Raw genomic sequence first — 27,880 nt, forward strand, 5'->3', positions numbered from 1 at the left:
GCAAGCATGAAAATGTGCTCTACTGGTCATGACCTTACCCAAAGTCCAACTATAATGACGAGGTCAAGGAAATCAGGCCACACAGACCGACAGCAGCAAAGAGGTGCAGGAGACAAGCAGCTAGAGGAGCTCCTCCCTAGATCTCTGCGAGATATTGCTGAGTTGGAAATTGTATAAACGGAATTCTTAATTATGTGAATTCAATTTTTTTGATCCTTCATTTGCAATCAAATGGATCAAAAGGATAAAATTATAACAAAACGGAAATTGGTGAATTATGATTAAATAAAACAAAAATAATTATTTTCTGTTATACCCTAAGCCACTCTCTTTTCCACTTACGTTTTTGTTTCTCTATATTATGAATTGATACACGCAAGGATAATCAATATGTGATACGTCAAAGAAATACTAAATTTCACTCACTATACATATTAATTGTTATTAAGGCCAAGAATGACTAACATAGCTTAGAAACATGTGCAGCAACTCACATTGAATTGTGAAGAGGTTTTGGAACTCCCCAAACATTCAGTTTAAATGAATATTTTTGTGTGCTATGATTTTAATTAAATATCTTTTTCAGAGAGGAGCTGAAAGAACTTTAAAAGCCCATCTCCTCTCCTCTGTTACAGAACAACAAGGTAAGACTTATGAATCATCAGAACTTCTACAACCCACATCCCAGTCAGGAAAATTTGCCAACTCAGTCCACATATCCTAGAATTTGAAGCAGAAATGCAGTTAGATAAATACGTGACATCAGAGAAATGCAGTCACCCCGCTCTCGTTCAACGACTTACCATGTTAACGCAGGGAAGCAATGGGAGCTACCTCGAATTGCTGGCAGAGGGCTCAGAACCCACGAGGGCAAGTAAGCTACCCCCTTCCTGAGAGGCAGGTGGTGTTTTATTTGTTCTACCTGCTCTTTGTTTTTATTGGATGCATGGTAGCTAGGTCACCACGGGAGGCCCTGCCTGGCCCCACTCCCCGTGGGGAAACAGGCCAGGGCCGGCACCTGCTGGAAGGAGGCCCGGTGACACCAGCAGAAGTTGTCTGCTCTTGGGTGCACCTTGGAGTCACTGGTAACTGAGATAATGTCACCGTACAGGCAGCATCCCTGGGGAGGCCAATTTAGTTGGTCCCGGGTGCAGCCTGGGCATTAGAATGCTTAACATCTCCCCAGAGGACTCTAATGTGCACCCAAGGTTGAGAACTCTGAGGGAACACAGAGTTTCTCCAACGGCCAAGAACTCTGGGTGCTACCTCTGGCATTCCCAGGTTGCTCTGTGTTGGAACCATCCACGAAAGGAAGTTTATGAAGATAAGGACCTGCCTCAGCCACAGCAGGACGCCCATGAGCCAACGGCTCTCTGTCCCCACATTCTGAAAGTGGCCAGAATGTGCTGCTTTGGAAGCATCGAGGGAAGGGCATCTTACTCCGTCCTGCAAGCTTCCGCTCACCCACACCTGGGAGCACACAGGGGAGCCCAGCCTGTGGGTGTGCTTTCTTTGGTGCCCATCAAGGGACCCCATGCTCAACCAGTTTGTAGGAAACGGATATACACAACAACAACATTATCAACGGCAAGCGTGACGCTCACTTAAAGAGTGTGCACCTCCTACCATCATATCCTTTGGGGGATATATCCCTGGTTTGCACCTTGGGAGCTATGGCCCGCTTGCCATAAGTATGGCTGTCGTAAGTGTTGTACTCAAACGAGGTCTTGGAATATTTCTCCAGCTCTTTGGCCAGGTTGGAGCGAGGCGTGGTCGTGGGGACGTTGTTTCTGTAGCCGTAGTGAGGGATCTCGAGCTGCTTTACAAAGCACATTGGCCTGTAAGCAAACAAGAAATAATCGACAGCTTGCTTTCCCGCAGCTGCAGGTAAGACATGGTTCATGTCAGCATTAGGGCACGTCGCTCAAATCCACCTTCCTGAGCAAAGACCGTGGGTGCTGGGATTGCATAGCCCCACAGAACCCGCCTGCCTCACTGCCAGCATGCGCAAGAAGAACACAAATAAGACATTTGACTTTCCCCCGTATTTCCTGCTCTGTTTGGGGCCCTGGCTGGCTGGACTCGGGAGGTGCGAGGACAGGAAGGGCCCCGCGTCCTGGCATTCCTTTCTCAGAGGCTTCAGAGAGGAAGAGTTAACAACAAAGGAGGTGAGCTAGTAAGACGTTTTCCTTAAAAAAAATAAGAAGAAATAAAGAAAAACTCTTAGGGACATGGGTGACCCAAAACGAGATAAAAATGTACATGGCTGGACATGAAAATGGAAAACAAATAGCAGCCGGTCTGTCCAGTATTTTTATGGGTGGTCATCCAGCAGTCCAGACTCCGGAGGAAAGTATTTAAATGGAAGAACACTCAGTTATTACACACTCATCAATATTCTACCTGGTTTTGTGTGTGTATGTGTGTGTCCACCTATTTCCGTATCTCATGGGTGGGATTTTTAAACTGTTTGGGGAAATGGCTTTAGACTTACGACAAGTGGTGTGGAGGGGTTCCCTTTGCTCTACATTCAGCGTCCCTCAGGCTAATAGCTTTATCAAATCACCAACACATTTATTTTGATTTCATTTATTCAGCCTATTCTTGTCAAATTAACGAAATACTGTGGTGATTCGTTGAATGCCTGTCACGTGAGGCATTTTACCAGGTGATCTGTGGCGGTGCACACAGGAACAGACCCTCGCCTTGCCTTCAAAGAGCACGCAGAATGTGACATTATTTTACAGTCCAGCTGCGAAGTAAGCTGTAGAGGTGGGTAAACGGTCCAGGCGAAGATCCAGGGACCAAACTACAGAGGCCAAAGGTGAGAGGCAGGAGCGCTAAGAGCATCTCTGGGGACTCGTGGGAGGCTGGTGAGCTGCAGCCAGATGGGGGAACTGCTCCGCCCAGTGGGCAAGGCCCAAGGCTTTGGGCTGGGGAAGGCGCGATCCCCAAGCCTTCAGAAGATTAGGACCAGCTCAGAAGGAGCGGGGCTTGGAGCAGACGTGTCGGTGACCAGGTGGCCCTTGGTGAGGGACAGAGGCTCTGCTGGAGGCCCACCACCCGCGGCCAGGACTGGAAAATTGGAACAGGATTGGAAACCCTTACATCTTCCTGTTGCACAATCTGCTTGAAGACTTTTCAACTCTTAGTTAAATGAGCGTGGATTTATTTATTTATTTCTAAAGATTTTAAAAAATTTTTTATTTATTTGAGAGGGAGGGAGAGAGAGAGAGAGCGAGCAAACACAAGCAGGGGGATCAGTAGGCAGAAGGAGAGGGAGAAGCAGGCTTCCCGCTGAGCTGGGAGCCAGACCCGGGGCTCCATCTCAGGACCCTGGGATCACCAACTGAGCCCCCCAGATGCCCCATGAGTGTGGATTTCAATTATCTTCTCTTTGCTCCCTTCCTGTCTCCTTCCTTGCCCACCCAGTGAGTGTGCCCCACGTGGAGACACTATGGGGAATGCCCACAGGGAGACCGGGTCCTCCAGGCCTTGCCCACACTTGGGATGCTGGGGCCTGAGGTGCGCCCCGGGAGCTGGGGAGCACGGGAGCACCCCAGAGACGAGGCTGTGGTTGGTGTGGGTGCTTCCCTTCGGGCCCTGTCCCACCCACCTCGCCATGCCCAGGCAGAGGCGCATAAAGAATATTGTTTGTAGATGCACAGCATCGGCCCACACTCGTGTGTTCCATTATCATTTGCTGTGGTTTTCCATGGCTTTGGCCTGTGGAAAGGGACCTGTGGCCACAAAACCACAGAAACAAGGTCAAAGGCTATTGCTTCAGGCTCCACATCGGCGTGGAGGCTCGTGTCTGAACGGGGTGGTGTTTGCAGTCTGCAGCCCCCAGGGAAGCATCTCCCCAGTGATGCCTACTCAGCCCGACGGGAGGGTCCCCAGGAGGGGGGTTCAGGGCTCTTTCTAGCTCTGGGGTCTGGCTAGAGGTGACAAACGTGGACAGAAGCCCTAAGCCTCGGTTGCTCTCTACCTGTTCTCAGTTCTCTTGGCTGACAGCCATTCCTTCTCAGACGGACGGAGCCCCGGGGAAGGGCTCCCACCTGCCACTAACTAACCTTATCTTCTGGGAGGTGGGGGCCGCAGGCTCACGGGGGCATGTTAGACCGCTAGCACCCCCACACAGAAAAATCTACGAGAACGTACACCAACATTTATTGAGGGTTTATCTCTAAATAGTAGGGTTATAAGTGGTTTTTATTTTCCTGTTTTTGTCTATTTAAGTATTTCTCATTTTCCATAAAGATTTTAACTTTTCGGGGCACCTGGGTGGCTCAGTCGGTTAAGCATCTGCCTTTGGCTCAGGTCATGATCCCGGGGTCCTCGGATCGAGCTCCCTGCTCAGCGGGGAGTCTGCTTCTCCCTCTCCCACTCCCCCTGCTTGAGCTCTCTCTCTCTGTCAAATAAATAAATGAAGTCTTTAAAAAAAAAGATTTTAAGTTTTCCATTGAGGGACAAAAGGGTGCATAGCGACTATGGTAAAATCCCTTCAGAAAACTAAACTAATGCACAACAAAACCAAGCAGGTGTTCATGCCACTTAAATGGTGCTTTTTCCCAAGTGATTTATCCTAAAGAAATAATGTAATGGAAGCAAAGTTGTGTGCACGTGCGTGCGTGTGTGTACTCGCTGCTCCCTCCGTAACCGTGGAATGTGGACTCCACCTCCGAGCGACGACCTGCTTCCTGCACCGGGACACCCCCCCACCCCCAGAAGGTGGGCAGCCGTGCGACCTGCAGGACAACCCTGTGAAGACCCGGGAGTGTGTCTCTGCCATCGTCTCCTCCAGCGATGGTTTGACGGGGGCAAGGGGAAGTGAGAATTGATAGACGGGATCTGGGACAGGGGGTTTCTCCCTCCACCCCTCCCAGAATCCTCCCTGTCTAAACTGAAACCTGGGCTGGACCAGGTGATCTCTGAGGTCTTTCCGTGACAGTGACCGAGTGGGTTCAAGTACGTCACTCAGCCGCCCTGCACCCAGCTCCTCCGTGCCCCCTCGGGGTGTCTGGGGACAGAGGAGCCGGCCCCTCGGAGGGCTCCCCCACAGAGAAAAGCTCCGTACGTCCTGCGAGGTGGCGCCACGCTGCAGGCTGGTAGTACGCCCTGTCCTCCAAATTAAGATAAAATTACTTTGGGCATCTCATTAAGGTGGGAGCTTCCCTCTTTCATCTAATAGTCACAGAATCACAAAATAACATCCAGGCCAGAAAGAAAACCAGAAACACATCATCTACTCTCATTTGAAGACTTACAGCGGGCGGACAGAGTCCCAGAGTGGCCAGGTGGCCCCCTGCCCTCACACAGACCCCGCGGGCGAGGGGTGGGCCTGGGGCTTGGCTCTTATAACTGCACCAGTGACCACCGGCGTTCCTGCCCGCCTCTCCCAGGGCCCCCAGCGCCCGGGCGTGCTGGATCTCATGACATGACATGCTCGGCATTTGGTACCTTAGCACTCGGTCTGAGGCCTGGTTGGACTTGGACACATCACAGCTCTGGTGTTTCTCCTGCGCCTTTGCCAATTTCTCTGCTGCAGCAATAGGGCATCCAGAGAGGCTGCAAGGACAGAAAGCGGATTTAATCGTCTCCACCAGCAGCTCCTTGGCACACGTCGCCCCCTCCCCGCCTCTCCCTTGGTCGGCACCAGAAGACCCGAAGCAGCTTCCCACACCTGCTGTGGGCTTTCCCGAGGGGATGGCTAGGAGAGGGAGAAATAATCATGGTTGTCGTGTGCATGATGTCCTGCGGTCTCCAGTGGATGACGCTGAGGACCGTCCGTGCATAAAGCACACTCAACCCTCTCCAGCAACTGTGAGCCGAATTCTGGGTCATTCAAGAGGACACAAGCAAGTTGAAACTGTAGACACAGATTCCACTCGAGGTTGTTTCTGCAGGTGAGGATGGAGCCGCTTGGGTGGGATGAGTTTCTAAAAAGCCCAGGAACGGCAGCTCTCCGACTGGTGTCAGAAGATGACTGTGGGAGCGCCACTGACCGTAGCGCTTGGGCTTCCCACCGACCAGCTCGTCCACGTCCTCCCCGGGAGGGGGCGTGGAACTGGGAAGAAAGCAGAATGGTCTCTAGGGCCGCTCTGAAGTGTTTTTTTGGAACTAAATATTTACGGGAGAGGCAGCAGACTGGTTCTCTGATGCTTGCATTTATTCTTCATGAGATCATGGGGTCTGCTCCTCGTGGGTCTGCACGGATAGCTACACACAGGTACGGATGCGTGCCCCCCATGTGCATCATGTCTCACAAACACACCATTGCCGAGGACTGACGAGGGAGCTGGTGCTGTGACCACACTGAACGTGCTCAGCATCAGCCTTTTACCAATCTACCGATCATTCCCTTCTTCTGCAGACTAAGCCCAGGACAATCTCTGAGGGCCACAGAGTTGTGATTTGTTTCATTATGAATTTAACACAAGTAACCAAATTTACCAGACAGGAATAAATTAAGATGAAACTCATAATAGTTTCCTTCATTTAGCCATAATTTCACATGAGCTTCTGAGGCTGAAAGAATAGGCTGTAAGATACATTTTAACAGATCACTCCAGCTATTGATAAAGAAGTATTTGATATGATCTGAGTATTATGAGCAGCTTTGTGAAAGTCAGAACAGGAAAGGAAAGAAAACTGGAATTTGTCCATAGCAAAAGTGTGATTCCAAGCATGCCTGTTTACCTGGCTCACGGTCATGCCAAACGCTCCCCAACTAGAACTTTTGGGCAGCTGCTAGTATTTTGGTGATGTCCACGCTGATGACTGGGGTTTCGGCAGAGTTTCGGGGGCAACCTAGTTAGGTCACAGGCCACCCGGTCTTCGTGCGTTGTAACCCTTCCCTGTACGATGCACACAGCACAGCTCCTCCCCACCCCTGGACGGGAACTGAACGTTCCCTGCAGATGGCTGGGGATCCATCTTAAATATTACACCAAGGAGGGCACCTTCTGGGGGACTCAGGATGAGTGGGTGGGACAAGTAAAAAATCCACTCTGCAAAAAGGGGTCTCAGGATTTGCCTTCCCCATGCACGATACGCTGCCAGAGAGCGGCCTGTCCCCCGGGGCAGGAAGGGGAGGTGTGCAGGGGCGCACTCCCTCTGGAGGAGGTACGGGTGTGGCTGTCAGGGGACCTCCATCCCCGCACCGGCATGGGGCACAGGAGCGCTTTGCTTACCTTCTGTGCGAGTTCCTGTTGCTATTTACATGCCCTCGCCCTGTGCAGCCCGGAGTGGGACACTTGAGAACATTCTCATGCATGGCAAGAACTTGACAAGGAGAGGCAGAGAAGACAGCCCAGCATTAAAACATAGAAATGGTCCGAATACAAGAATATGCAATCATTTTAACAAAGGCTGGGTTAGTTTACGATGGACAGTCCTACACACATTCGTGATGGACATGGTCAGGAAACACATGTAGGAAGGAGAAGGTTGTCTCAACCTTAGTGTCATTGGCATGCAAAGCAGGGTGCATGGGGGGAGCTGCGGAGGTCGGGAACGTGGTAGCCGACTTGCTCCAGACGGGGCAGGGAAGCAGGGCCCCCCTACATCTCCCACACATCAGCCCGAATATCATTTAGCCATGTAACAGCACGTAGATTGGTAATTTTTAAAACATGCCTGTGCTCTGGAAACACAAAGTATGATGAGGGCACAGTGGTCGTGGGTGAATAGAGACCCCCAAACCTAATCTGTAAATAGAATGAATTAAATGATGACTTTTCATCTGGGAATCAAATATTGTATTATTCTGCCAATGGGATGAGCTAGAATAGTAAGTGTTATGCTGTGTACCCTGTGAAGTCAGCACGGGGACCCTGTGGGGTGGGGTGCCGCAGTGGGAGTAGGCAAGGCGAGCAGCCTGTTGCTGGGGGACAGCGTTTGAGTTTACGTGGGGCGGTGACAGGCCTGGACAGTTTGCATGTCTTCTCCTGTCTGGTCCTCAGTGAGCCGCTGCTGCTCTGGGGGAGCTGGGTGACAGGTGCTAGTGGGAAGCCATGAGGACTGACCCCAGCCCCGGCCCCCACATGACTGTCTGCACTGCGGCAGCGAGACCTGGGGGCGCTTTCCCTGCCAGCGAGGTTTACCTCACAGCAGGACCATGAGAAACAAAGTCTGCCCAACTGGTTATGAATCCTCTACGATTTTCCTCCTTCTCTAGAACAGTCTCTCTCTTTCCTGAAGTCTACATGCTGTTCCCATCGGGAGCTGTCCTCCCTCCTGACCAGGACCTTACAGAGCGGCTACATTCTGGATCATCTTTAGTTCCGTGGCTCCCGTGTCTTCCTGATATATGGTCCATGCTCAGTAAGCACCGATGGAACGAGGGTGAGCCAGCCTTTGGCTCACTGTGTGTTGGGGGGCTGGCTGGAGGGGTGTCAGGAGGCCTCCCTCCTGGGGACCCGGCCCCGGGCCCTGCCTGCTCGCTCCCCGTCTCCCACGTGAGGCTTCATTCTGCACTCCCACCTGGCCTCCACTCTCCCCTCCAGGGTCTGGATTCACCTACGTCGCTCTTGCTTTGGATGATTTTCCCATCTTCCTGTTACGGCGTCACATGAACCCTTCCCATGACACGGCCTCCCTCTCAAATCAATATGTCTTTCCTTTCCGTTGATGCTACGCTTTTCGAAATAAAGTCTTCCCTGGAGATAGCAGACCTTTGGTGCCCAAGCGTGGCACGGATCCCAAGCAGATGGCCGCGGTCTGTCCCGTGAGTGCAGACGCGACTCCTTCCCAGCCGGGTCGGTGGGGGCCGGGCTGAGCCTGCCCTGCCCCGTCCCTCAGCCCCACATGGTCCTCAGGCCTCTGCTGCATCTGCGGCTCCTGTGCGTCCCCCCCCCCCCCCCGGAGCTGTCAGTGACCTCTGCTGTCCGTCCCCCCAGACTTCCTCCTCAGGCCTCCCCGCATGGGCCAGACCTTTCCAGAACAGCTCTGCTCCCTCTTCCTCGGCTTCGCGTTCTACACACTCATGTCCCAAACTCCCATTTTCGGCTCCCGTTCCTGCTCGCTTTATGCCTCCTCTCCTTGGTTTCTGCCGCAGTGCCGAGAAAGGAGGTCCCGGGAGCCGCCTCTGCCGCGGAGCCCTCCAGACCCGGAGCCCCGGCACTCCCCGCCAGCCTGGAGCCGCCGGGCCCTCCTGCGCTCCCTTAGTGCGGCCCGCTTCTCCCGCGCTACATCCATCAGCGGAGTCCCTCCTTTCGGCTGCCAGGCGGGAATTCTCCGCGTCACCTCCTGCCCCTCCCTCTCTCCTCCTTCATGCCCGCCTGTGTCTGGAGCACGTCTTGAACTCCTCCCAGACTTTCCACCCCTGGCCACTGCCTCTGACACGACTGGTGTCCTGTGTGGACGACCACGACAGCCCCTGGACAAGCCGCGGACCCCTCCTCTCCCTCAGGGCCAGCTCACTGAGACCCCAGGGAAGCCTGCAGGTCCCTTGGGCAGCCTGATGTCTCAGGTGTGAGTCACTGGCTGGGGAGCCCCTCCCACTGCGGTCACCTTCTGTCTTGAGCGCATGGCCCCCTCTCAGCTGCGCTGGGAGCTCTCGGGGGGCTGGAACCACATCCTGTCCTGTGGTGCATCCTCGGTTTCTAGGGCAGCGAGCTACCAACTGACTACTCGACCACCTCCAACTGGACAGAAGGGATGACTGGGAGAGGCTGGCCCAGAAAAAAATGGAAAAAAATCTAAAGCCTAAAAAAAAGATATGCCCCCTGAGGATTCTAATTTTTTCTCTTTTTAAATTCTTACGTATATAAAGAACTACATGTAAGTATTTAGAAACGGCTTTCTGTAGGTGCTCTGGAAGGCGGTCTCAAGACTGGTGTTGAGTGGACCTCCCACCTCCTCTGGGCGAAGGTGAGCCCAGGTGCGGGCTGACCCCCGGTCTGCGGGAGCACAGCCCCTGTTTCTACTACATGTAGACTTTTCCTGTGAAAATAAGGAGTCGGGAGAATCCGCAGCCAGGGAAAGGAACAGATTTTCTACTCGGGAGGCGAAAACGTGTGCCTTCTAGAAAAACTGCATCAGGAAGCTCTCCCTAAGAGGTCAGTGCCGGTCCTCACGCCTCAGTGCACAGAGCGGCCGTGGCGCGCCCAGAGTCTCGGCCCACGCCGACCGAGACCGGAGCAGCAAGCGGGGCCCAGGGCAAAGGGACAGGCTCGGGATTCGGACAGATGGGGCCTGAGATCTGGGCTCCGCTCTCGCTCGGGCAAGCCGGTACCTGCCCACGGTGGTTGGCAGACGTGGAGCGTCTTCAGTGTGCCAGGCACCGAGCTAAGCCCGGGGAGGAGAGGGTGAGGCCTTCTGCTCCCCGCTTTCCTTGTGGGGGAACCGGGGCCGGTGGCGCCCCGCTGGGCCCGCTGGGGAGTGAGGGAGGCCACGCGGGCCGGTGCGGGTGGAGCGGCCGGCGCTCGGACGCGGAAGCTGTTGCGTTCGGACCATGCTGGCTCCCGCTCATGTAACACACGGGCACGGCCATGCACTCAGATGCGTTCCCCTCCGTACTCTGCACGCCTGTTCACACGGCAGTTACCAGAAACACGGGTTTCTTATCTTCAGTAGCCATTGGAAAACCTGGCGGCACGACAGCTTCTAAAAATACTTCATCTGAAAATGTTCAGCTAAACCTGTTTCGAAGCCTCAGCTACCGCTAGGAACCTCTCTTTGTTCTGACAGATTTGTGCCTCAAGAACTCCAGAGTTAGCCATTTTGGTGGGACAACCCTCAGAAACTCCTCTCAACAATCACCTGGTCGTCCTGACCATCTCAGCCAAGCTATTCCTTTTTGCCTACTAGAAATTGTGTCTCAGTTCACGAGGAAAATCCTCGACATACCTTAGGCTCAAAATCAAGACCTGAGACTCATCTTGTCATTTCTGAAAATGTGACTTTTCCCCTGAGCAATCAATACTAATTGTATCTAAATAGCTGGCAAACTTTATGTGCTGAGAAAAAGATAAATAAAAGATGTGTACATCATGTCAGTTTCAAAATAAATGTGGTTGTGTTCATAATAAATTGTATATTCTCAGAACCTAACTAAAAGAATGCTTTTGATCTAGACCCACCCGATTTAAACTAAGGTTTGTTTGTGTGGAAATGTTGGGACGGCCGTGACATGAAGCAGATTTTACAAGCGAAACGGGATAAAATACAAGTACAGGTACCGGCTCGTCCATACAGAGTCTAGATCACCGGCCAAGAGGAGGCTCAGGGACCTTTCTCTCGGGGAGTCATGGGAGTTCAGCCCTGCAGGGCGGGCAGAGACTCTCTGAGATCTCTTGTATGATTTGTGAGAGATGAGGGGACGGGTGACTTGCCCGAGGTGCCCAGCAAGTCAGAAATGAAAGCGGGAACGGAGCCCCAGCCCGCCCGCTGCAGGAAGCAGCGCTGGGGGGCGGGCTGCCCTCCCGGGCCATCAGGCGGGAGTGGCGTGGACAGCCCGAGCAGGCTGCTCAGGACGAGGAGGGGCGGGGAGACGAGGTTCGAGGTGGGGTTGCACTGACGTGGAACGACGAGGCACGTGGCTGACACAGACAGGGCTGTGGGCGTGCGGGCCCCACGGGCATCGGCAGAACACGGACTTACTTTCCGGAGGGACCCTATCTTTGTGCGGGCATCCGGACAGACTGCGGTGATGTGGATAAAGCCCGGTTACGTGGCCGGTTCCATCACACCCCGGGGTGGGACACTTGCTCTCTTTCTTTTCTGCTCTCGAGGGATCTAGAAGCGACAACAGGTGTCAAGAGAATGAATTTTTTACCCATCCAAGACAAAGGTGATTAATTAACAACCTGAAGAGACCTTGATAAATAAAGAAAAAAGCAGGTGTCAGGGGACAGGCTGTGACATAGACTTGCGTAGGTACTTCTTTGGTTTTGGGTGATTTTTTGACCTTAAACATCGTAATCGTGAATCATAAAATATTTTACTTTCTTTGCTGGTAGGAGAAAAAAAAAGACTCTCCCTACCTTAGCTCATGATTAATTATTTTCCCGTGTGTTACATGATAAGCTGTGTTGCTCAAAGAAATCAACGTAAATAATGATGAGACAGTGACCTTCTCAGAGAGCCAGACCACTCGACGATCCTCAACATTCACTCTGTGAAATTCAACCAGGGAGCACGATGCTGTTCGAACACCCTGCCATTCGACAGTTTCTGTCTCATTGGGTGCTCGAATCGTTTACACTCTTAGGTGCAAAATTTTGCTGCTGTTGGAGGTTGTCATCTTGCGACACTGCTCCACAGCCCACCGATTCAGAGATTTTCTGAAAATAAGCTGAACTCTTAGAAGGCACTGTAAGCAAATGGCCAGAATGGTGAAAATCCCACCCGACAGGGAAGATGGGCAATTAAAAAAAAAAAAAAGTTTCAGAAGCTGCTGGAGCAACCGTTTGTCTCGATTTCTTCATCGTACTTGGAAGCAGAGGAAGGATCTTACGATGCTGTGCATGCATACACAAAATCAAGAGGTAATGGTTTTATACACCCCGGCTGGCTCTCTGCAGCCCCAGTCGAGGAAGGAGCAGAGCAGACCTTTGGTCAACACTTGAATGCCAAATGCCAGAAATGCAATGCTATTGTTGGTAAAATTATTTCTATATCCAGGATTGACCACAGTTCATCAGTGTGCAGAAAATAGCTCCGGAAGATATTTCTAAGATAAAGCTCAGACTGAGTAGTAATGAAAGTGGGCAAAACATTATTTTTGAGTCAGTTTTTGAAAACCAGTTGCACACATCAACAGACAGTGACTACGTTGGTTTGGTCCAGGGAGGGTGCGGTTAACGTTTACTTAGGGGTGTAACACTCTCCTATCGATGTCTCATTAACCAGGCCAATCGTGACAGCAAGAAAATGTATGTTCGGTTCAAGTTTTTTGAACTCTTATGGACTTTCTTCTTAAATCATGCCTGTGAACTTGAAATAGACAAAGGGCTCACAGGAATATATAAGCAATTTTATGTTTATATAAAAAAACTCACCCCCCCCTTTCTTTTTTTAGCTAGGATTTTATTCTAGGTAATTCATCTTTCAGGTCCTGGGTCTGTGAATTAGTGCCCTGCTTGAGGGGCATACCCTGGATACAGCTGTAAGAGTCTCCAAAGACAACCTGATATCCTGTGGTTGCAGCTTTCATTTCTAAATATCTTACTGGGGCTTCTCTTACACATGCAATCAAAAAGCCTAGCATTTTATTGCCTTTCGGGTAGTTTCATGATAATATTAGTATGATTTAATTAATATAAATATAAAATAGTAAGTAACAGTTTCACAGGAAAATATTCATTATCGAAGATTATAAGCTAAATGTAAATAGCGTTTAAAAGGTAAAAAACAAAACAAAACCCTAAATCGTAACTATTATTCATCATTAAGTGACTCTTCTTCATTAGTACACTTACAATTTCCTAACAAGTTATATTATATCGCAGATTTCCAAAGGGTTCTGAAGTTAAGTGCAGATCTGTATAGAAACAAGTGGCTCAAACAATTTCAGTTCTGGAGGACACAAGGGTATAATCTCCTCTCGATGCCGCTTGCCTCCGCCATCCCCTCCCCTTGCATGCTGGGTTCCGGAAATCTCAATTCATCTTGAAGGTAAACATTCAAGCAAACAGAAAGCAACCAAGCAAGCAAACAGACCAGTAATTCAACTGAAAACCCTGCAAGAATGTCTAGAAAAAAAAAATTGTGCGCTGAATTTAGCTTGCTCCCCTCCCTTCCAAGTGGATGTTTGAGAAGAAAGATAGAGGAGTTTCCTGATGGACGTCTTTTGTTTTAGCTCAAGATTTTGGAAAGGTTACTCATTTATAATTTAAATCATTTTGAGGAGATCGTGTACAAATGAGAATTGGTACAATAAAATAACAACGAAGCTCGAAATGAAGATTATTGGTATGCTATGAGGTTGTAGGAATTGTCCATTGGCCGTGTTGGTGAAAAGTCACAGGATGTATTTTTTTTTTTTAATAAGGAGGGCATTTGTCTCCTTGGCCCACTCTGGTGTCCCTGCTTGGTTTTATTTAATTGGATCTGAACATACCTACGGATATCCTGAGAAGAACCTGGGAATGAGCTGGAGCACACATACGAAATGGAGGAGCTTTGCTCAGAGGAAGAAATCTACAGAGACTGGTAGAGGCAGGAGTCAATGCTTCCTGACTCATTTGGAAGGTCCACACCCCAACCCTCCCCCCATTTCAGGGAAAAGCGCATCTCAGGTTTTGCTGTTCGTTTCTACCCCTGCCCCATTTACTGAAGGGAAGCAAGCGGTTTGAATTCCATTCCTTGCAAGAAACAAAATAAAACCAAATAGCAATAACAAAGCAAAACGAGTAGGAATCTACAGAAAGCTGCTGGGCATAAGGGAAGCACGGAAGGCAAGAAGCCAGGGCGGCATGGCGTCTGCGATGCCCGGCGAGCCCACACGTTCCCCAAGGCCCATGCTGCATTCCCCGATGCCCGCTCCACCATGAAACCCGCCCTACGGACCTCTAACACGGAAGCCCAACGTGGATTTGTCCAACTGAGCCACCCGTGAGAAAGGACACTATTTCTTCCTAAAAATGTTTGTTCCTAAATGATTCTCAACTATCCAGCTAAAGCGTTCTGCCAGATTGCATGACAGTTATGAGCATCCATGCTGTTTCATCATCTCCACTGCACCCAAAGCAAGCCTGATGCTCCGCTGGGCTAGACCCTGTCGCCTTTAAGAAACGACCCCTTCCTCTATGCCGCTCCTCCCAGGGGTCTCCCTTCACCTCCCGTCCGAAACGGCGGTCAGCGCTCAGGCCCCTGCAGATCAAGACCCCGACGGGCCTCTGGCTGAGGTTTGTCTCTGCTGGGCTTGGTTATAGCAAGTGCACGCATTGAGAGGAGACTACACACCTCGGTCGTAACAGAAGAAACAGGTTCTCTGATTGTTCGAGGTTTCCATAGCAACTGATTTTCAAACCAAATTCCTGAACCTCATCATCAGATCCACAGTGAGGAAACTTAAGTCTTTATAAGGAATAGAAAACAATATAAGACAGAAGATCTCTTTTGGTACTAATATGGAAGGATTTAAGGAATTACTAACTTCATTTTTGAAACTGCTTCTGACGTAGTTCTTGTAACCGAGCTATCCACAGCCTCAAGTTTCCACATGGGGTTAAATCATAACCAGCTCGTATCACAAGTGGACACGGTTCTTATTGCAAACATGGGGTCAGTCATTCACTCAGTGTATGTTCATACACTTCGTAGATGTACTGACCATATATGTGTATGTTGAAATACAAACACAGATGCAAATATGGGCCCCTGCATTTCATAAATGAGAATCTGCTAAAAGTCTCATGTTGGATGGTTTTGAGTATTTTAACATAAAGTAGGCGCCATAACTGTTTCCAAAATGGAATGGAATCAGTGAGTAGGAATGAATATAGTAAAGAAATTACTATTGATCTCAGCTTAGGACACACCATGGCTTGCATAGCAAATGGCTCCCATTACTTACTATCTTAGGATAATTAATGTGCAGTCATTGCCCTTGTCTTATGTTATCGGTCATTCTGTTACTGTTCAATTTCTATCAGGGATGTTTTCTGTGGGGGGGAGGGTTTTGTCAATAACTGTCATTTGGTGATAATTTTATAAATCATGATGCCACCTACCCAATCCAATACATAAAATATGTGTTTCATCCCCGATTGGCTAATTTTTGTGCAAGCCCTTGCCCTTCCACACGGACTGTGGTTCATCTGTAAGAACACAGGCTCATTCTAGTGTTTTCTATCACATGACATGTTTGCGCACTAGCCCTGTCTTTCCAAGGCAAGCGTCTCCCGCTGAGATATCATGTTCCTCATCTGCTCTGATCATAGGACATTGAGATGCTTTGTGCCTTTCCCAGACAAATATTTTATTGGCTCTCCAGAAACACAAACTATGATTCTGTAACCAGCTCTAAGAGATTTGCATTAGTGATATGACTTAGTGTGATGCCCACGTCATGTGTAGACTATCAGCGGCATCGTTCACCCTAGCTCCTGTCCTCATGGGGCAACTTACGTTAGGTAGAAATATTACCTTTACCATAGTATGGCTTTTTGACATGGCTGTCACTGGACTTAGGCTTCCTCTCCTCCCCGGGAAGCTGTCTTGGCGACTGCTCCTCGTACGACCGCACATTGTCCCGCCTTCCGGCCTCCATCGCCATCTTGTCCCTCATGGCCTTTGCTCTCTCTGTTTCCAGAGCAATGGCTTTCTCCAGGAGGGTCAGGTTTCCCTTGGTCATGTCAAACACCTCCTCAGACCTGTCTGAGTTCACGGAGGTGGCGTCGTCGTCTCGTTCGTGATACCCGTCCTCCTTTGCACAGCTGGAGAAAGTTCTAGACCTGGGGCTCAGCTGCTCCTCGAGCCGCATCAGGTTCATCATGTCGGAGTAGTTCCTGTCCGGCGTCCTCCCCGCAAAGTCGTCCTCTTGCCGGACGTGCTGACGGATGTTCATGTTCTGCGGCTGGGTCCTGTCCTGCGGGTTCGTCTCACTCAGTTTCCGGGCCAGATCGAAGCACTGATTCCTCAGGCACTCCAGGCTGCTCAGACACACCTCCTCGTCACTCTCCTCCACCATCTTGTCCATGAGCCCGTTGTTCATGGGCTTCCCCAGCATCACGTAGTTCATGTTCCTGCCGTCCTGCTGCGACAGAGAGTCTGCGTACGCTCTGTCGTTGAGGTTCTCCGAGAGCACCACCCCGTGTCCCTGGGCCAGCAGCTTCAGGGAGTCCACCGTCTCTCTCACGACGTCGCTGTCCAGGTCCAGGCTCAGCTCGCTCTTCCGGCCCAGGGTCTCGTTCCGGTCGCTACCGTCCTCCAGGCTGGTGGAGGTGTTGCTGTTCATCTCCGACTCCGTCCTGGCCCGGTAGGCCGCGTCCTCGGCGATCTTGCCGAGGTTCAACAAGGACTTGGCCACCAGCTCATCGTAATTGTCATACTCCTCATTGTTGTTGTCGTCCTTCTCCGCGTCTTGCATTATTCGAGTATTGTGACAGCTCATTTGATGGTCTTCTGCAAAGAAGATAAAAAAAAAGGGACAAAAAAGAAAAGAAAAGGAAAAAATGGCTAGAACTTGAAGTTTAGTTGCAACAGCATGGAAAGCAAGTCAATTGCACGTCAAACCCTGCTCACCGTGTACCAGAGACTTAGGTCCCGCGTGCGAATCGGCAGACAGTGTGGCACAAAGGGGCGCAGAGGGCACTAAAACTGGGAGGCCACAGGAAGCACTTGCTAGAAACTATTGATTTCCTTAATTATTCTTAAAACAAACCAGTATATGTGGGAAATGTAATTTTAAAATATTAATTTTTCGTTCTAAATTTTACGCGTGACTTTTATTTTTTCATTGGCTTTATTGATTTGCAGCCCAAGCAGATGGGTGATAATTACACTCATCATATTACCAGGCTTTCTAAGAGTTCATGAACTTTACTCGATACCAACTCTTAAACAGATGTTCGCAGAAATTGCTTTTAAATTGTGTGTTTTCGCAGGGATGCTCAGGCACCGCAGTGGAAGGCCTCGGGCTCATGCAGCAACGCCATCACCTACCCTGGGTGTTCAGCATCAGAAGCACATGTTTGGACCGGATTAAGCTACTTTGAATGTTCTACCTTACAGACAATTTATTACGATGCACAGTGAAGCAACAGGAAAGCGTAGTAAAAGTTTAGAAACTAAAGCTAATTAACGGTGGTTCCTGCATGCATTTACAGGTTTGAGAGGGAGAGAAGACGGTGTGGTGACCCAATGCCAGTAGAGTGCAGGCCTGGGGTCAGTGGTGCACCTGTGGGCCATTCACTGCTGCGGTTAATGGGACCACGGCACCCCGGCATTCGCCCACCTCCCAGCCTCAGGAAGATGTTGGTGGGCTGGTAGAAATACTGTATGAATGAGCATTATGTCCAATCACAAAAAAAGGATTTAGGACAACTTGCTGAAACAACACCATGCTAAAAATTACACAAAGCCCCTATGTTTGGCCCGAAATGTATTCTGTTTAATGCTCAGGAAATACGTGGGACGTGCGTCTCTCTCCGCTGTGCTGCAAGATCGCTGGTGTGGATTTGGCAAATGCAGGTACTATGGGGGTGGCTCCGAGAGCCCCCTCCGCCAGCCCTTAGACTGGGTTTAGTTAACCTCGTGCCACTGTCACATCCGCCTTTCGTTTCTGCGATTAAAAAACCGAAGAGGAATTGCTCTGGTTATCAGTGCACTGAAGAAATGAGGTGTATTGATTAGCACAAAGTACCTGTTCACTAACAGCTGAGTCGGGGTGTCCCCGGGGCCTCCGTGATGGATTTCACGCTGTTCCCTCAGAAGAGGTGTTGGCTGGTGAATGAGGTTTGGGCACCAACACATCAATAACAATTTTGGCTGGCCCACATAGCAAATCAACACGTTTTTTAAAATCTAACACATCTTTCTAAGTATCAGCAAGTCAAGCTTGCCGTATGTTAGTCATGGAGCTTCGCTAGTTGTATGAAACAAATATTGTCTCTTTTCTGGATAATTCCTATACATCCTTTTCTTTAGTATAAAGATACATGTATTCCCCAAGAGCAGTAAGAGGAAAGAAACCCGACCGAGTGAGCACAGTCAGAAACACGCGGGAAGTATGAGTGGGAGGCAGACTGTGCCCTTGGCCGAGGGGTCGAGGTTGCAAGAGTTGAGGGCAATTCTGTTCTACTGAATTCTTGAAAATAGGAAAGTTATATTCTCCTCTCAGTTTACACACTTTGACTTTTATGCTCATGGGCTGTGACTAGAGGAGCAGTCCCCGGGGGGCCGGCCAGCCCCCGCTGCACCCTGATGGTGACTCTGAGGTCAGCGCCCCTGTGCCTGCAAGGACCCAGTCACGACATGAATCTATACGTGTGCTTGAAAACACAGAAGTACGAACAACAGCTGGGGGCGTTTTCCAAGATGCCTCAAAGAAGAAACCCCGTCGGGGGACATGTGTTATTTTTATGACTTTCTCTTAACTTCCTCTTGAGAAACACGTCTTATCATCCTGGAGAGCTCGGGAAGGAGGAGATGGATGGAGGAGTGAACAGGAAACGGAACGCCCGTGTCACCTCCTGGCTCCTTCTAAAACTGTGAGAGGCGGAATGCGGCAGTGATCCCCCGTGCGTGAAGCTCTTCACCTCCCTACCACATTTTAGTTTTAGGTAATTTTGGTTAATTCTCCACATTCTAAATCCTAGGGTTATCTTCAGTTCATTTGTCCCAAACAGGATGGGTTTTCGCTGTGTTTCTGAGCTTGTCAGAGCCCCCACGCCCTCTCCGCGCCACCCAGCGAAGGCGCACGCCTCGCCCTTCTGGTCACCGGGCACCTGTCCCTCTCTCACTCCATTCTTGAGCCACCCACGCCCACGGAGGTGAGCAGCAATGGTGCACTAGTCCAGGCTCGCTGCCACGCACAAGGAGGCCGGGCAGCCGCGGGGGAGCCGGGAGGGCGGCCTCCGACGGGCCTCCCAGGTTTGGGCAGTGACAGCGGGCTCGGCAAGAGCCGATTTTACTCACTGCTGTTGAAGGCACATCAGACGAAGATCGACGTGGAACATGAGAACTCGAGCTGGTCCAGCTCCCTCCTCTGCCGCTCACTACGTGCGCGGTGCTGCAGGCACCGGAGGTCCGGCCCCTCTTGGAGACCACGTACAGGGATCGCGAGGATGTGCCAGGTAAAGACCCTGCACGGGAAAGCACTCTGCACGCACGCTGGCTGGGCTTCTCGTGGAGGCAGCGCCCACCGAGCGGTGCCAGGGGACAGGAGCCCGTGGGGGACAGGCGGGGAACCGTGTTAGCACCTGGCCACGCAGCCTACTGCAAGGTGTGGCTCCTCTCCAGTCCCCGTGCTCAGCGCCGCTGTGGCCCTGTGGCCGCCCCGGGAAAGCTGGGATGGCGGGTAGGATGGTGCCAGCGGCCAGAACTCCCTGCATGTTACTGGAACTTCTCAAGTCACTGGCATTTAACTATTTGAAAACCTATGTGAACTAAAGTCAGCTCTTCATGATGTGGGCTGATGGAGGCCCTGAACAGCCACCCTGCACCGGCCTCCTCCAGGGGTCAGAATCAGTTACGGTGAGCACTAGAATTCTATGTCTGGTTGTGGGTTTTCAGGCAATTTACCCTTCTGCTTCTGTTGTGCTGAGGCTCGTAATGCAACGGGTCACATGTGGAAGTGGGCACGAAGCATGGGCCGGACTTCTCTGTGCCGGTCCGGGGCTAACCCTGGGGCACGGACAGCCCGCAGACGGAATATGCGAGAACTTCAGGACTCAGCAGGGCCCGTTCTTCACGTGACTGACGTTCTACCAGGGAGAATGTGTACGTGATGAAAAAGCGTAGGTTCACATGCTAAGGAGAAGACCGCACTTAGAAAGAGTTTGGGGAGGAGACCGAAGAACCTCAGTTTTCTTTCCGCGGTTTTCTGTTGTCAGTCTGCGCCCTGCAGAGCGGGGTAACAGACACCAGGTGGAGCACTGGCCGGTCGGCGCCGGCCCGGTGTCCAGCGTGCGGGGGAGGCACGGTTTTCACGCTGGGCCCGAGCGAGGAGTCCGGGCCCAGCAGGCAGAGGCCGCGCAGTGGACTGGCCCACGTGCCCTTTTGGTGTCTCCATGAACTTTCTGAAATGTTGTGGGTGTGAATTTTACCTCCCTTGAGTCAGACTGTTTTAAACAATTTATCCTCAACAGTTACCATTAGGAAACCAAAAAATTATCATAAACAAAAATCATGTAGGGTTTCTTCTCCACCTTCGTGACTACAATTTGATGTGCGTAGAACTCGGGGGATTATGACGTTATAATTAGCAGCACTAGCTTTTTTAGTATGTTGTCTCTAAAAAATATGTCTGAGACACAAGTCTGAGATCTTTCAATATCTAGTCCTGATTGTGTTACTATTGTTCTTCTAGCCTTTCAAGTAAGCCATGGGCAAGCAAATACACAACTGATCTAAAAAAAACAAGTGACGGCGGAGCCCAGGGAGTCCCGCCGCCCCAAGCCAGGGCTGGGAGCACCTCTCGCAGTGGTGGACGGTGCCCAGGGAGTCCTGCCGCCCGGAACCCCGGCTGGGAGCACCTCTCGCAGCGGCAGATGGCGCCCAGGGAGTCCCGCCGCCCAGAACCCCGGCTGGGAGCACCTCCCGCAGCGGCGGACGGCACCCAGGGGGTCCCACAGCAGTGGACGGGCGGAGCAGGGGGCTGTCCGGGATTCCGTGCAGCTCTGTGTCCACCGGGGCAGCAGCTGGGTGGTGCGGTTCTCTCGACCAGACCGGAGGCTCCTTCTAGACTCTTCCCAGCCAGACCTTTGCTCTTCGTAGCATATGGTTCCTGTCTTCTTCGTTGGTTTGGGATGATCTGAGGATTTCGTTTTGACACCAGCCACTGAAGCTGGTGTGGATTGTCAGCTTGCTGAGCTGGTCAACTCCTGGGGCCTGACCAGTGGAGATTCGGTCCATTCAGATGTGCAGAGGAGCTTAGGAAATGAGGAGAATCCCGGACTGACTTCAAGAGACCACTGGTTTCATAACGCCATGTTCCTGGAAAGCATGAGGGAATCGAGCAGGTGGAAAGGTGGGAAGGAAGCAGACACCCCGGGGTGAGGCTGTGCAGGGGGCTGGGGAGGAGCACAGGGTGGACGGAGGCCACCTCTCCACTCTGCTGACAGTGACCTTCTCCTTCCACGTGACCCCTGCAGCCAGCCCACTTCCTGAGCCCAGGCAGAGGATGTGAGCTCCCTCCCCTCTGCCTTCATCCTCCTCCAACACCCCAGATGTGCTCTGGGGCAGATGGAGTGTCTTTCCTTCTGAGGTAGAAGAGAAGGGTCCCACCTGCCCAGGTGCTGGTCAGTCCAACAGCCTCTTACCCCGGAGATGAGCACCAGGGCCCCAGGACCCTCCCCGAGGTCTCCCTGCCTGTCCTGACAAAGAGGGGCTGAACCCCAGGGCCTCTCAGCCACTGAAGCCCCTTGTTGAGCAGGAATGGAAGGAGAGTCGCTGATCTGAGAGGGGGAGGGCAGCCACGCACGTGTGGCCAGAAGACCACACCTCGTCACATTCCTTAATCGGGATCCACTCGGCAATGTTGTTTGTGTTATTTTCAGTTTTAGGGGAACTTTCAGTTGAGGTCTGCCCATATCCACTGTCTCAGCAGCGGCTTCTGGGTTACCAGAGGCTAAAATGATCCAAGCAGAGATGCACGCTCACAACCCTTGTCAGCATGAGCACGGAAAGAAGCTTGCTTCTTCCAGAGCCCAGCGGCCGTCCCCAGTGTCCTTCTCTTAGGGTCACAGAATGTTAGTGCACGAAAGAGTCATGGGTACGATTGCATCGAGCCTTTCCCATTGGAAGAGATGTGGGTCCAGAGAGTTGAGGCAGCCTGTTCGTGTCCCTGTGCCCTGGGAGGGAGGTGATTCCTGCATCCGTGGTCACCCTCGGCTTCCCACACCCCTCACGTGGTAACCCCACTCTCCAGAACTTGCGGATATTCTGGGGATTCAAAAACGGGCTAATCTGAAAGATCAGCCATCTGGGAGAGACGAAGATCCGAGTGAGGAAGGCCTGTCTCTGCTTCCAGGAGGAGAGGCAACTCTAGGCCCCCATGCTTCTGTGTGGGCAGGTGAGTCGGCTGGTGAAGGCTTGGCGGAAACCACCCGGCAGGACGGCACCCCAACTCACAAGGAGCCCCCAGCTCCCGGACTTGAAGGAGTGCTCAGAAAGGAGCCAGAACTGCGCTGGGGGGCGGGGGACACTGACTTCACTGATCAACGGCAGGTCTTCCCTAAATTCACATCTAATGGGAGGTCTGACTCCTGAGTGTTCTCCACTCATTAGCACAAATTGCGAGAGCATAGGGGTGTCTCAGGGCAGAGCAGCGGGGCCTGGCTCACCAGGAAAGGGCCCCTCTACTCTTCCGTAATGAATTTGTCTCTCATTTTGCCCAACAGATGCAGACATGGTCTGATTCTACTTTGACTCGTTTTTTCCTTTCTCCACTCCACTGTGCGGAACCAGCAGGGCCTGGCGAAGGCGACTTTGGGCCGAGACTGGAAGGAGAGGAGGTGGGTCGCGGGCACGCCCCCAGGAGGAGGGGCAGGCAGCCTGCCCACCAGCTGGGGAGACCCAGGAAAGACGTTGTTAACATTCTGTCATTTTATTAGTTGAAACTAACGTCATACTTCCTAAGTCTGACTGAGCTGTGTGTGGATAACCCCGTGTGGCCGGGGGCTCCCGTGTTCCAGCACAGGGTCAGCATGAGGAAATGTAGGCGCTGAGCTCTGACTTTGATTTCCACAGCACGTGTACAAGCACGCCTCATTTCGAGGACGCTGCCCTCTTTACAGTTTGGAGGCCCGCGGACACCCCGCGTCCAGCGTCTGTTGACGCCCGTGTTCCCACGGCATCTGCTCACTTCCTGTCTCTGCATCTCATTTGGTGATTCTCGCAATTTTCAACCTTCTTCATCATTATCGTATTTGTTATGATTTGCGATCAGTGATTAGAACTCCCTGAAAGCACAGACGATGGCTGGCGTGTTTTAGCAACCAAGTATTCGTCTTCATGCACGTGTGTACACGGTGTAGACGTGACGTTATTGCACACTTACCGGACCACGGTAAACACGTGTAAACACGACCTGCACCTGGATCCAGAAACCAGACGAGTCGCTGGGCCTGCGTCGTCTCCCCGGCCTGGGACGGGGCCCGCAGTGTCTCGGAGGTGTGTCTGTGTATGTAGAGGTGCGTAATTTATACACATATGTACGCAACACACAGTTTACACAAACCGTCTCCCAGCCGACCGCCGTGCACGTGTGGAGCGGCTCTCGTGATCTCTTGTGTCCCGCGGCCGTTTCGAGGGCCCTGCACCCTGGTTTTGGAGTGTGGTCGATGCGCTGGTCCTGAGCACGAAGCCTGAGAAGTGTGCATGGTTTGTCCACCTGACCTGTGGGGGCCAGAGCTAGTCTTGTTTTTTTTCATGAGCAAACCTCCAGTACGTGGAACGGGGCCTGGTATGCGGACAGGGCTCCCAGAACGTTTGTAGCTCCAGTGAATGAACTCAGTGAGGGAAAGCAGAGCTGGTGGGCAGACACCTCTCCCGAGGATCACGTGGAGGGGAGGTCTCAGGGCTGGCGCTAGACCCCTCAACCTGTCTGCTGCGTGGCTCAGCCCCTCGTCTGGCTCGTCAGAAAACTCAGAAGTCCTGCGTCCCACTTGAGGTCTCGCATTAGGTCTTCGGGTCGGACAGTGAAGCCACCCCACATGTGGAGAGGCAAGAGGGGTGAGGAAGTAGGCAGGAAGGCACCTGTTAAAAATCTTTACAAACTGTCTGAGGACGATCTCCGTCTTACTGATTTTAAATGCTCTCCATTGTATAAGTGAAAAAATCCTTAAAGAATTCCCAGTAAGCCAAGGGAGATAAACTGATGGAAAAATAGGAGTTTTCACAAGGGACCCAAGTTACATAATAACTTGTAGAAATTGTGAGTTATGTTCCTTTCTTTTTTTAAAATATTTTTTCTTGCCATGAGAACTTTTCTTTTAAAGATTTATTTATTATTAGAGAGAGAGAGCACAAGCAGGGGGAGCGGCAGAGAGAGAAGCAGACTCCCCGCTGAGCAGGGAGCCTGATGTGGGACTGGATCCCAGGACCCTGAGATCATGACCTGAGCCGAAGACGCTTCACCGACTGAGCCACCCAGGCGCCCCAGTTCTGTTCCTTTCGACAGTGTTTGTTCATGAGGATCTGAGCCAGTGGAATATGCATGAATGAAGCTTTGAGGACCTTCTACTTGATGATATTTTTGGTCTCTGGCTTATCTAAATTTCGACTTAAAAATAAGATAGTCATATCACTCCACCCAGAGAAGGAGCTATATGAAGTCAGTAGCTCTCAGACTGAGAGGGACTGACCCATATTAACCACCCTCTCTCCCACTCCCTCTCCCTCTCTGTCCTCTGTCTCTCTCTGTCTCTGTCTCTCTCTCTCCCCACCACACACACACGCAGCTCACAGAGTTTCCAAATTTTACAGAATGGACTGGACACAAAGGTGCTGCTCCAATCGGCATGTTTGGTTGGGAGGGAGCTTCAGATGACTCAGAGTCCCTGTTCTTCATTCCTACTCAACCATGGTTAATGCCCATTGGATGGAAATAATCTGATCTGTTTCTAAAGGCCCTTCGAAGACGAAAACAGCACAACAACTTTCGAGGGACGTAAGTTCAACAATCTTTGGGATCTGGAAATTTTGTTCTTTGAGCCCAAATCTTTAAATGCGTGACTTCTAATTCTGCCCTTTGTAAAGAACTGTGATGTATACTTTTTGCCGACACACTGCTCTTTCGTACTATGTAATGCATTTCTTTTGGCAGGAGGTGATGTCTGCTTAGTTTCTGTGTCTTCATGGGACATTTCATTTTGTTGAAGCGGACTGTCTCGTGCTCTGAGTCCCTCGCGTCAGTGAGGCCTTGATGTGGACAGTATGCCGGCCACACGCAGCCGGGACCTCAGGCTCGGGATCATGGACAAGCTTGAGTAGATGCGCGGGTGGGCAGGGCCACGCAAAGAGCATCCCTAACACCAGATGCTGCTGGGAGCTCTGAACTGCGTCCCTCTGTCCATCCTGCACCTTCTTTCAGCTTCCAGACAAGACAGCAAGCTGGACGAAGGGCTGGTGCTCGCCTCTTAAGCTTCGGCAGGCAAACTGAGGGCCAGTGAGGGCAGCGACCCCCCGAGGATACAGAGTACCCCCAGTCGTCCAGAAAACACGCCTCATGCCTGGGCTTTACTCTACTTTGAATAGCTGGCATTTGGAATAAAAATTACATTAAGAAGAGAAAACACTAATGATGTACTGTATGGTGACTAACATAACATAAGAAAATTAAATTAAATTTAAAAAAAGAAAACATATAAGCTGGTAATTTCTTCAAGTGGACCTTAAAACAAACTGAACAAAAACATATTAAATCTATTCTCTTGTATCCTTTATTTCTCATTATTATATAAAGAAAGGTTTTTCTCCAGCACTCTATGCATCTTGCTCACATCTTAACCGTACATGATGTTACATCCTCAGCAAGTTTTCTGGTTTGGATTTAAGGGTCTGAAAATTCATGAAATATAAGCTATAATTACATCTTATACTCATGCAAGATTAGTTTGCGTGAAGAAAGTTTAATTTTTATCACAAACTTCTACCTAGAAATGTCTAGCTCTGTGTTCGCTCATTTCCAAGTGATCGAGCTGTACCCTCCGATATATCTACACGCTAAGCCTCCTAAAATAATGCTTCCATGGATGTAGGGAAAGATTAACTTTTAAGATGAAAAAAAATCATCCTATTCCTTCTCCCAACTGTGTCCACAGCCGTTCTCCAGTTGAAACCTTGCATACCAAACACATCATCTTTGTTTCTATGTTGGTCTCAGAACGCGTTGCTGTTTCTGCTGACCATGGCAGAAAGCTGGTTCGCTAATGGTGATTTTCAGAGTCTGCATTTCAACTGCTTCCTCATCAGGGACAGTTCCCCGAGAACGGCGTAAGAGGGTAATTGGCTAATCAATATGAGGACAGCATCTTGAAGGGAGTCGGGGGCACTCGGCGGCCGCAATGCAGACCCCTCACCACCTTCCTTCTGCCTTTGTCTTAGAGAAGTTCAAGCCCCTCTACTGCAGGTTGTCCCGATGCTTTAGCCATGTGGGGTCTACCGCATCATCCTGTTTGACAGAAAAACCATCCTGCACGCGTTGCAGTTAAAAAAACATGTTTCTTTGAGGAGGAATTGATACAGGGTGGGTTTTGTCTTGAATTCCCTTCCACGAAAGTGGAGTTACGGCGGCGAGTGGCCTGCTAGCTGATCCAGGGGTCGCGTGAGGCTGCCGAGAAGCGTCCAGAGTCAGAACGTGAAGGCGCAGCGTGACGATCGGACAGAAGGCGGAGAGGAGCTGAGTGCACGCCGTGGGCAGCCGTGCGCCTCAGGGTGATTCTGTCTCTGCTCCTCAGGCTTCGCCTCGCCTGCGGTGCCCGAATCGTTCATCCGGAAGGTTCTCACCGCCATTATTCACATCCCCCCGTAGACCAGCCAGTTCCTCCCTCACCGTGAGCTCCCGAGACGCCACCACACATGCAGCTGTGGGGGCCCCGTCGCGCTCAGGACAGGAAGCATCTGCCGTTTCTAATCCGACTGAACGGTCAAGGGACTTGTCCCTCAGAGCAGAATTATCCACAGTGCTCCAGGATTCAACAAGGCAGCACAGAAAGGACTTTACATTCTTAGAAACGTATCTCAGAAGGAGGATATGTTAGGAAACGGTTCTGTGTTGAAGATGGCCGTGAACATGAGCATCTTCTCCAGTCTGGAAAGCACATCACTGTGTTCGTCCTCACGGAATTGTCTTTCCCGTCAGTGGACAGACCCGCACGTGCTCATAAGGACACACGTTTACACACACAGACAACGATGGTATAGACAGGTGTGCATACCATTTAAAGTTGTATTCTTTTTAGTGGGGTGAACTATGAAATTAAACCATAACTTAAGAGGCATTAAGTGATCATGTTATCTAAATTTCTCAAATTGTAAGAATCCAAAAAATATTTACCACAGGACGTACAAAATCTGCTGTTAGAAAAGTCTATGATCCCTGAGTATAACTTTCTTACCTTTAATATAACAAGGGAACTTTCATTTAATAAATGCAGACTAGGCCATGCCAATGTATTTTGAAAATATAATCCTCCATGCAAAAGACCAGGCCAACTGGACAAAATATAATTTTGATGAATTAAATTTGAATTTAATGTAATCTGAA

At 50.8% G+C, this 27,880-nt stretch overlaps 1 protein-coding gene across 18 annotated transcripts in view; it reads right to left on the reverse strand.

Annotated features, from left to right (window-relative positions):
• MYT1L (myelin transcription factor 1 like) overlaps positions 1–27,880 on the reverse strand; it is a 427,780-nt gene that overhangs the window by 78,158 nt on the left and 321,742 nt on the right. For 15 of the 18 annotated variants that reach the window (XM_078055898.1, XM_078055892.1, XM_078055900.1 and 12 more), the window contains 5 exons: positions 16,096–17,073; positions 11,605–11,739; positions 7,194–7,284; positions 5,461–5,568; positions 1,627–1,838 (listed from right to left, as the gene is read on the reverse strand). In XM_078055898.1, coding sequence (XP_077912024.1) covers positions 1,627–1,838; positions 5,461–5,568; positions 7,194–7,284; positions 11,605–11,739; positions 16,096–17,073 — 1,524 coding nt within the window. The remainder of the gene's footprint in view (positions 1–1,626; positions 1,839–5,460; positions 5,569–7,193; positions 7,285–11,604; positions 11,740–16,095; positions 17,074–27,880) is intronic. The other 3 variants (XM_078055904.1, XM_078055909.1, XM_078055907.1) reach the window with 1 other exon arrangement.

This window comes from Halichoerus grypus, chromosome 10, assembly GCF_964656455.1.
Source record: "Halichoerus grypus chromosome 10, mHalGry1.hap1.1, whole genome shotgun sequence".
NCBI classification, from domain to species: Eukaryota; Metazoa; Chordata; class Mammalia; order Carnivora; family Phocidae; genus Halichoerus; species Halichoerus grypus.